This window comes from Chelonia mydas, chromosome 3, assembly GCF_015237465.2.
Source record: "Chelonia mydas isolate rCheMyd1 chromosome 3, rCheMyd1.pri.v2, whole genome shotgun sequence".
Lineage (NCBI taxonomy): Eukaryota > Metazoa > Chordata > Testudines > Cheloniidae > Chelonia > Chelonia mydas.
In genome coordinates this window covers 10,774,308-10,784,165 of record NC_057851.1, presented here as the reverse complement: position 1 = coordinate 10,784,165, position 9,858 = coordinate 10,774,308, and the positions used below count along the sequence as shown (strand labels likewise).

Here is a 9,858-nt window from a genome sequence, read left to right as displayed (position 1 = left end):
TGCCAGGAAAATAACATTTTTTAAAAGAAAGAAAACAGTAGCAAACAGGAACCTGTCCTTGTCTTTATTGAATAAATACAAATAAACAGATACAACATCCTTATACTCTGAGCACTTACAGGGCCATAAATATAGTCATATAAATAGATCATATAAATAGAAATATAAACATGTAACAGTTCTTTGCCATTTCTCCCGGAGTTTTTCATTTATATCATATTTATTGCTAAACTCCAGTAGAAGCCAGTGGGTCCACTTCTCTCACTTAATCACAGGAGTTACAACAGGATAAAACCAGTGTAAATGAGATCAGAATCAGGCCCAAAGTCTCTTAGTCAGAGCTACACTAGAAACAGTTGCTGGAATAGCAAAGTCAATTAGAGGTGAGATTTTTTTTGGGGGGGGTGTCAATATTTCTATAAGAAAAAGCCCTAGTATAGATGCAGTTATATCAGCATAAAGATGCATTTGCCAGTATAGTTTATTTCCCTTGCTGAACCAGTATAAGCCATACTGGCAAAAGCACTGAGAGGGCGTCCTGGCAAACTCTTCCTAGTGTAGAGCTAGTCTTACATCGATTTTCAGTTTTCTATGTCAGATACAGACATGTACACACACAAAATGATTTGGGAACATAGCTGTGCTCTCCCACAAATCAGAATTTACATCTCCTGCTTCCCTTCCTTTTGTATGTTGCTTGTCTTCTTAGACTTCAAGCTCTTCAGGGCATAGTCCATTTCTACTTTTATGTCAGTACAGCACCTAGCACAAAGGGGTCCATGATCAGAGCCTGGAGGCCCTACCATAATGTAAATATTAATTAATAACACTAATAATCAGCACTGGAAAAAATCCCCACCCCCACCCCTAATTCTGTATTGAAATTCAGGTTAAATTTCATGAGGATCTGACAGATCAGAGTAGTCACGAATTTGTTACACGTCATTTGTTACATTGGCTAGCTGTCCATGTGTCTTCCTTGTCCTGACCCTCTTAGGACTGATGATGGAGAACAGGCACAGCGCAGGTACAGCCTACGGTGATGAGCTGCTTCTCCAGCCGGTAGGTGTGCTGGCAGCCTCTCTGCTCCCGTCGGAGAACAAGGATCTCCTGCTGGATGGGGACGGAGTTCATGCTGTAGTCCTCCTGCCCCAAGGCGTTCACGCAGCTGTAATGGCGGCACTTGGCCTCGGCGATCACTTCGGGGAACCGGTTGGGATCCTTGGTCATGCTGTGAATCAAGACACGAAGAGAATGAATTCTGTGAAATTGCTATTCCTCGGAGGACAATGCAGAGCGGCAGGGTCTGAGTCTCCTCTGTGAATCACTCAACGGATCAGTGTTTATTCTCACCCAATAACCTATTTCCAAATGGAGTGACCAGACAGCAAGTGTGAAAAATCAGGGTGAGGATGGGGGGCATTAGGCCCCTATATAAGGCAAAGCCTCAAATATCGGGACTGTCCCTATACAATTGGGACAACTGGTCACCCTATTTCCAAATGAGGTCCGTGATGGATGTTTCTGGAGAAGCATAGAGATGATGCACTTAGGAACCACACAATATACAATCTTGGGGCTAGTTCATGAGCCTAAGCTTGTGATCAATTTTTAGCCTGAAGCAAACAGATTGATAGGCCTTGTAATTTTATTCTACTTAATAAACAGATGCTATTCTTAGTCTGGACATGGCTATGTTTACTGTAAATTTGCCCAGAGAATAGGAATATTGGAGTGACCACACAAGATCAGACCAATGGTCCATCTAGCCCATGATCCTGTCTCCAACAGAGGCTAGAATATCCTGTAACAGTGAGTTTCCTAGGTTCATTATGCACTGTGCAAAAGGTACTTCCTTCTATTCATTTTATATTTTTATCCTTTTTCCCCCTTACATGCCTACTGATCCGCATTAGGAGACACGGTAAAAGGAGTCCCCCTATGCTATTTAGTTTAGAGTGATTTCCTAGAAATGGCTGAAAATTTAGGAGAGTGTTTTTAATTCCTCTGTACCAGATAAATGTAGCAGTGCTCTGGCTGAGGACACCTAGTGGAGTTCCATGGCAAATTCACCCAATACCCTTTGCAAATGCTGGAAGCACGCAACGACCTTCTTGTTCACAATGGGAACATACAGATAATTGTGCAGTGCAGCGTGGCCAGTGCATTTCCAGCCAATGGGATGTGCATGTTACCTGTAATCCCAAGGAGATATAGACCGGTTTCTGACATCATGAGCCATTCTGATAGCATGACTGGGGCTGCTGATGTGTATGTTGACTTTCACACTTAGAGGGAATCTGGAATTCTTTTGGGTCGGGCAGTCGTCGCTCATTTTCTCATTAGTGCCTCCTTCCTTGTTGGGTACAGTCCGTACAGCCCTCCCACGGGCTGGTTTAGCCGAGAGCACCAGGATCAGCACCAGCAGCAGTGTCCTGAACTGAAAGAGAGAAACATCTTTCTTGATTCTATTCAGATCAGAGTTTGGAACTGACGAGGGCATCAAAAAGCTCCAGGGACACCTCACTCGGGAATCTCTTGTGAAGGAAGAGCAAAGCACAAGCGGTGAACAGTGATTTAGAGTGAAGGCCAATTCATCCATCCCGGGGAATCAGCGCTGGATTATGGTTACCATTCACCCGCAACTCTAGCTCAGCTGGGTATAACATACTGGCCAGCACAGCAGTAGAGGCTTATGCTGCTTCCAATGGAAGACAATTCAAAGGTGGACAGAGCCCAGAGTTTTCAAGAAAATCTTTGTTTACGGTTATCTTTGTCTTTAAAATAAATATTTGCACTCAGCAGAGATGCCTCTTCTAAGAACTATGACAGGTCCTGCTCTTGGGGGTTGATTATTATCAAGCTAGGATGCACAAGGCTGGATATGGAAGAGAAGCAGCTAGATGCTCCGCACCTCTGCAAAATCGAGCCACTTAGGAGCCTAAATATGGATTTAGGTGCCTAACTTTAGACACCCACATTTGAACATTTTGGCTACAGTGACTTGCCCAAAGCCAGCGCTGGCAGAAATAGAATCCAGGATGCTTGACTCCCTAGCTCGATCCAGAAGGCCACAGCTGCCCACTTGCATTGTCCCAGTCTCTTTTACACTTCTCCCTTTCCCCTACTCCCTTTTACTGCATCTGGTAGAGTACTTTTCAATGCAAAGTCCAGTCCATTTTCCCTGGTCTCTCTGTGCATGCAGGGGGCTCCAGGGACACAGCCAAACATTGGAAATGCTGGGGACGAGGGCACAGTGAAATCCAGCAAGGGGGGAGGCAGACACCATCACAAGGAGCAAAGCTAAGGACAATCAACAGAATCAGATGGTGGCGCTCTAAGCAGGGTAAAGGCAAAGGAGCAAATCCAAGCCAATGAGAGACAGACCAGCCAAAGAAAATCTCTGTCCCTGGTAAGCAGAAAAGTAGGTTCAGAGAAAACCAGCTCCACAGCGGTTGGATTTGGATCCAGGACTGGATCGTTCCTATCCGATAGTTTCCCAAAGTCCAGGGGTGTTTAGATCAGGGGGATTTTCTGCAGATCCATGTCTACACATGGCCCAGGACATGAAGTGAGCACTGGGTGAACAGGTTTGGATGAGATTCAAGGCTGAAGATTCAGGCGATCGAATCACTCCTGGGAAGGTTATATCACACGCGGGCACCTGAGGAATGCTGCGCGTTCTCTCTTGGCTGAAGCTTTCAAAAAGGGGAGTACAATGCTAAGCTTTTAAACCCACACTGTGGGACCTGGTTCTCCAAAGTGTCCCAGCCATCAGGGAGGGCCTAATTTAGATGCTCAAGGTTAAGCTAAGCTTCAGAGAGGCCGAAGTATCCTCCACACCTCTCTGCCCCAGCACATCAGCTCTAACTGGCAAGTAGCATCCGCAGCTCTGTCAAGCCCAGGCCTCCCTACAGCCCTGCCCCAGCCTGCAGGATTCCTGACCTGCAATCATCCCTGCTAGGCTACATCCTTGGCCGTGGGGCTGCTCTACCAAAGTCCCTCCGCCCTCAAACAGCCCCTGCAAGCCCTGAGGCCTCCTGCACTGCTCTGCCAAAGAAACTGAGCCCGGAGCTGGAGGAACTACCCCCTTCTTTTCCAGCCCGCAGCCTGCCTTTGGCAGAGTTGGCAATCGTGCCAGCTGGATCCTGCGGTTTTGTGGCACACACAAAGACAGCCCTGCCATCCCAAAGCACTCGGCAATCACGGGTCAGGCCCCGACAATCATGAGATTTTTTTAAAAATAATAATGATTATTATTGGCTGCTTTTGATTTGGCTTCTGGTTTGGGGGGCGGTTGGGGTGCACTCGTGTCATGTGCTCAAGCTTTGCTGTGCTAGACACTCCCTTTTTCTTTGGAGTAAAAGCTGAGACTCTGACGCACCAAAATAGCGAACATTGCAAGAGTGTTGCTGCCATCACGGGCTGTGGAAGGAGAAAACCCAGACACATTCCTGTTGAAGACAGGATTCAAACCCGCATTCGTCAAAGGTTACAGCCGCGTGGCGGGGCAACACAGCATCCAGGCAGGTGCCAAGGACTAAACGTGCCCGGCAACCCAGCAGGGGGACAGTCACAGCTGAGCGGCTTTGGCGGCACTGCGGGAAGAGGTGCCTGCCTCGCTGAAGCTTTGCGTAGCTCCATCAGGCTCGCATTGACTCCCCTGGGTATGCAGCCCTTTTGAAAAATCAGTGGATAAGGGCACTGAGCTGAAAGTCAGGGTTCAGTTCTCAGCTCTGACACTGACCTGCTTTGTGTCCCTGGGCAAATCGCCTTCCTTTCACCTTCTCTTTCCCCACCCAGCCTTTGTCTGCTTAGATTGTAAGCTGGTCGAGGCAGGGGCTCATAGACTTTAAGGCTAGTAGAGACCACCATGATCATCTAAGTCTGACCTGCTGCACATTGCAGGCCACGGAACCTCATCCACCCACTGCTGGAATAGACCCCTAACCTCTGGCTGAGTTACTGAAATCCTCAAATCATGGTTTAAAGATTTCAAGTTACAGAGAATCCACCATTTACACTAGCTTGAACTTGCAAGTGACCCAGGCCCCATGCTGCAGAGAAAGGTGAAAATAACTGAGGGTCTCCTCCAATCTGACCCAGGAGAAAATTCCTTCCTGACCCCAAATATGGGGGTTAATTTGATCCCGAGCATGCGGGCAAGATCCATCAGCCAGACACCTGGGAAAGAATTCTCTGTAGTCACTCAGAGCCCTTCCCATCTAGTGTCCCAATACTGTCTCTGTCAATGAACTTATACAGTGCCACTCCCAATCCGGACCAGTAAGTGGCACTGTCATTACAACTAAATAACAATAATGCACAGTCCTGTCCCCCTCGGAAGGGCTCCTTTCAAAACAGGCTTGGGGTAGGTTATTGAAACAGCGAAGGGCAGCTTGCACTGCTTGTGCTGTAGCCCCTGTCTGGTGGAGAAATGGCAGAGGTAAGTCCCCAGGGCTGTCAACCCAGCACTTCTCACCAGCCCTAAATCCACCTGAGAAAGCTTTAAAGAAAATCCCAAACTCGTCCCACTGCCTGAGGGCTTAATCATGCTGCCTGTGAGTAGCTCCCACTGCAGGCAAGAGGAGTCACTCATACGCACCGCTGGCATAAGTGGGCCCTTGGTAGGGTTACCAGATAGCAACTGTGAAAAAACGGGACAGAGGGCTGGGGGCAATAGGCGCCTATATAAGAAAAAGTCCCCAAAAACGGGACTGTCCCTTTAAATATGGGACGGATGGTCACCCTCGCCCTTGGTGTCCAAAGGAGTGAGATTTGTGGCCACCTGGGTTAAATAAAAGTACTCACCAGTGAGGGGTGTCTTGCAAAAGCCATGGCCATCTCTCTTCCGCTGCAGAGCTGGACGGTCTGAAGCAGTAGGTGAGTATCCTTCCGCAGGAGGTCTTTCACTGCGAATATATCTATCAGCCAGCTACAGCTCCTTTTTATAAGGGTTTTCAATCACTCCCATCATTTCCATTGCAGCGAAGATGTGGCTTCTCCACCCTTCCTTGCGGTTCTGGGTCAGGCAGAGCTGACATTTGACGTTTTCTATGCCACATCCTCAAGCTGTCACAGGGGGGGAGGCAGAAAGGAAAATACACGTGATGAACCGACTACCCAGATATCAGAATCCCAGACCAAATGCTCAGATGCAGATAAAGTGATAAATAAGAGATAAAATAGCCCGAAAGAGATGTAGACTGGTGCCATCCGTTTTTGCACTTGTGTTGTCAGCATTTTTTTCTTTCTTCATATTAGTCAGTTCTCTCTCTATGCGTCCGCCACAGACACACACGCACCTATGTAGACAGACCTAAATACTGCCTACAAAAATCTACATACAAGAACATTAAGATCACAAAGTCAAGCACTCAAAAGTTAGATTGCTGGTGCCACTTTAAGTGCCCATGTACCTGAGCATGAGAGTACAGTCTTTAACTACATGACCACCTGCTAGTTCCTCTACCGGTCCCCTGCCTCATTCTGTGCCCAGGCTGGACAGTGCATGGGGCAGCAGGCTACAAGACAAGAAAGGCTGTTCCCTTGTGGTTAAAGGCACTGGGGACTAGGTTATATTCCTGACTCATTTCTGAGACGAGAAGAAAGTATTTTGTTTTGCCCATGATAAAAAAATTCCTTTGGAAAGCTCTTGGACCCCTATATTTTGGGGCAAGGACTTGAAACTTGTCAGGGGGTGTGCCTTTCGGTGTTCCCATGAAAATCCTCCCAAATTTGGCCAAATTATAAGCCTTTGAAAAACCCCAATTCCCACATGCTCAGTAGAGACTTCTCAGCGCTGAGCCGTTAAAATCTCTGAAGATTCTGTCCTCACTGTGCATGTTGGAGCCTCTCTCAGGTCCTAGTACCGTTGACCAGACTGCGCATCCCCACAAAGTGATTAAGTATGGTCCTTCCAGTTCAGGGCTACATGGGACAAGCTGGACTTTCCCTATAATGGCTGCTCAGGACCAAGGTGGGGCCGGGCACCAGAACTGAGAGCAGGGACCCTGCCTCTCCTATGTTCTCAGTGACTTCTCTGTTGGCAACCAGGCAGTGTGGAAGAGGAAGTCACCTGGTTCAAATGCAGAGGGGACAAGAGCTGGACCTAGGAGGGGAAGGTGTGGGAAGGAGATTGGGACAAGAAGCTGGGGTGGAGGAAGACTGGGATTGGTGGCTAGTGTGAGGGAGAGAAGGAAAGTGGGATTGGGTGTTGGGAGGAGAGTGGGATTGACTGGGCAAGGAGACTGGGACTGGAAGCTGAGGATGGAAATGCGGGATACTGGGAGCTAGTGGTGGGGGGGGACACTGAAATTGGAGGAGGTGCCATTGTAGAGTCTGGAACTGGGAACCAGTGGGATGCAGAGAAAGAGGTGGGAGAGGAGAGACAGATCTGACAAGGAGCCAGAGTGCAAAGGGAGAACTGGGACTGGCTGGGCAAAAAGACTGGGACAAGGCACCAGGGGAGGTGGAAACACCACGATTGGACAAGAAGCCTGGGTAGGGAGACTGGGAGCTGATGGGCAACATGGGTGGGTGGTGACTGGAGGCCAAGGGGGAGAAAGATGGATTGGGAGGGCAGGGAACTGGGACTGGCAGGGCAAGGAGCCAGGAGTGTGTCTTGGGAACGGGGAATGGTTGGGCAAGGAGACTGGATAGGGGGAAAGACTGGAACTTGCTGGGCAAGGAACTTGTACAACCTTAATTCACCCCCTTGTGCATACATATTATGATACAGTTTTTAGTTACATGGTCACATAGCACTCTTTTTCCCAGGACCTCTGCCTCATTCAGTGCTCAGGATGGACCTGCTCTGGGGATGAATCAGGACTGTGCAGTGAAGGAAACATCTCTGCAGGGCCCCATCCTCCTTTGTTGCAGAAGCTGGAAGGTGTGCAGTGAATAAGGCAGCAGACTGCAGGAAGAGAAAGGATGGTCTCATGATTAAGGCAGTTAAATGCTGTCCTGGAGAACTGCAGTCTATCCCTTCCTCTGCCAGAGTTCCTGTGTGGTGCTGGGCAAGTCACTTAAACCAAACTTTTTACAGGTGGTTACTAACTGCGTGTGTCTGGGTACCTGCCTTGAGACCCTGCAGTCTGATTTGCAGAAGTGCTGAGCACGCATAGCTGCAATGGGACCTGTGTTTTGACCATGTAGAGGGCTATACAATGATAAGTACCCTGAAAAATGAGGTTCCCTAAGCACCTTTCAAACTGGGCACTCAAAATGTATGGCTGCTTTTGACCTTAAGCTCCCTGTGCTTCAGTTCCCCATCTATCAAATGAGGATAATACCAGCCCTTCATCTCAGAGCGGGGATTGTAAAAACATGTGAATTGATGTTTGTGTGAGCACTCCGATACTATTGTGATGATTAGAGAAGCGCGGGAGGCACTCAGTGATTCAGTCTTCTGGGCAGGGTTCACACTGAACAATGAGGAGAAATCGAAATATTGAATGACTCATCTATCCTCACACGGAATGAGGCAAGAGTCTGTGGGGCAAAATAGTACGTGATCACATAATTAAAGTCTTTTTCATAATGTACATGCACAAGGGGACCATACTGAGTTTGTACAAGCAACCGTAACTCTTGTATTTCCTACTTTCTGAGTGCTTGATTTGGCAACCTTAAATAATGTTGTTGTTGATCTCAGGAGGGTTTTGCTTCTAATTCATATTTAGGAGATGCATGAATATTGCAAAAAATCCAAAACACATACTTGAAAATTTGTTAGAATAAAGCATGTGCATCCTCTTTGACTCTATGATCGGGTATACGATCCCTCAGGGGCTGGGGATGGTCGGGGGATGACCAAGAAAGCCTTGTAAATTTCCCTTTATGCATACATTGTGCTTGAGAGGGCATTTGCCCTGGGTTAGTGTTTCTGGGCAAGGGTTCTGAATGGGCCTGGGGCCCCTGCATTGGAAGGTCACGCCATGCATAGAGGGCAGCATGGAGGATCCTAGTAAAGAAGCCCTCAAGACTGCCATCCTTGGCAAAAAGAAAAGGAGCACTTGTGGCTACAGCTCACTTCATCGAAAGCTTATGCTCAAATAAATTGGTTAGTCTCTAAGGTGCCACAAGTCCTCCTTTTCTTTTTGCGAACACAGACTAACACGGCCGTTACTCTGAAACCTCTCCTTACAATGTGTATGATAATCAAGTTGGGCCATTTCCAGCACAAATCCAGGTTTTCTCCCCCCCCACAAACCTACTCTCCTGTTGGTAATAGCTTATCTAAAGTGATCACTCTCCTTACAATGTGTATGATAATCAAGATTATCCTTGGATCATTATAGTAAACAGAACCATTCAACTCCATTCAGCATACACCTATTGTGTTGTGAGCTCCCCCGGCTGGATCCTCATTCACTCCTGGACAGAGCTCATTACAGGATGAGACGCTTGGGCCCATTTTTTGCAAGCACTCATCTTAGCATTGCTGTACATGCTTTTATTAAACACAGTGTAAAGGATCACAGTATGTGAAGTACTAAAAAGCAATGCTTATGTACCTGCCATTAACTCCACATGCGACGGGCTGGCAGCACTGAAAATACACAGAGAAATGTGGTCAAGGAACCCTGGATTTGGATCACTGGTTTTGAATTTATGGTGGTTTCCCAGATTTGAAATGAAAGCTCAAAAAAATCCCAACCCCTCAAAAGAAGTGGGAAAGTGACAGACTGTCATGCCATGAAACGGCAACAGACACCAGGCCGCCTATCTCGGGGTTTCATCCCAGAGCCATCACAGTTACATTAGGCAGCTCATTTTCTTAGCATTGTATTTTTCTTTGGTTAGTGAATTTGGTGCCGGTGGACAGATGATTGCACTGGAGACCGGGGCCCC

General features: G+C 47.6%; 1 protein-coding gene across 1 annotated transcript; it reads right to left on the bottom strand.

Moving 5' to 3' along the window:
- Positions 1 to 913: 913 nt before the first annotated feature.
- IL17A (interleukin 17A) lies at positions 914 to 5,838 on the bottom strand. Its single transcript, XM_007061722.4, has 3 exons — positions 5,812 to 5,838; positions 2,196 to 2,440; positions 914 to 1,231 (listed from the first exon to the last, which is right to left on the bottom strand). Exons 1-3 carry the CDS (start codon positions 5,836 to 5,838, stop codon positions 994 to 996), a joined length of 510 nt encoding a protein of 169 aa, XP_007061784.3. The 3' UTR covers positions 914 to 993.
- Between the last annotated feature and the right edge of the window lie 4,020 nt (positions 5,839 to 9,858).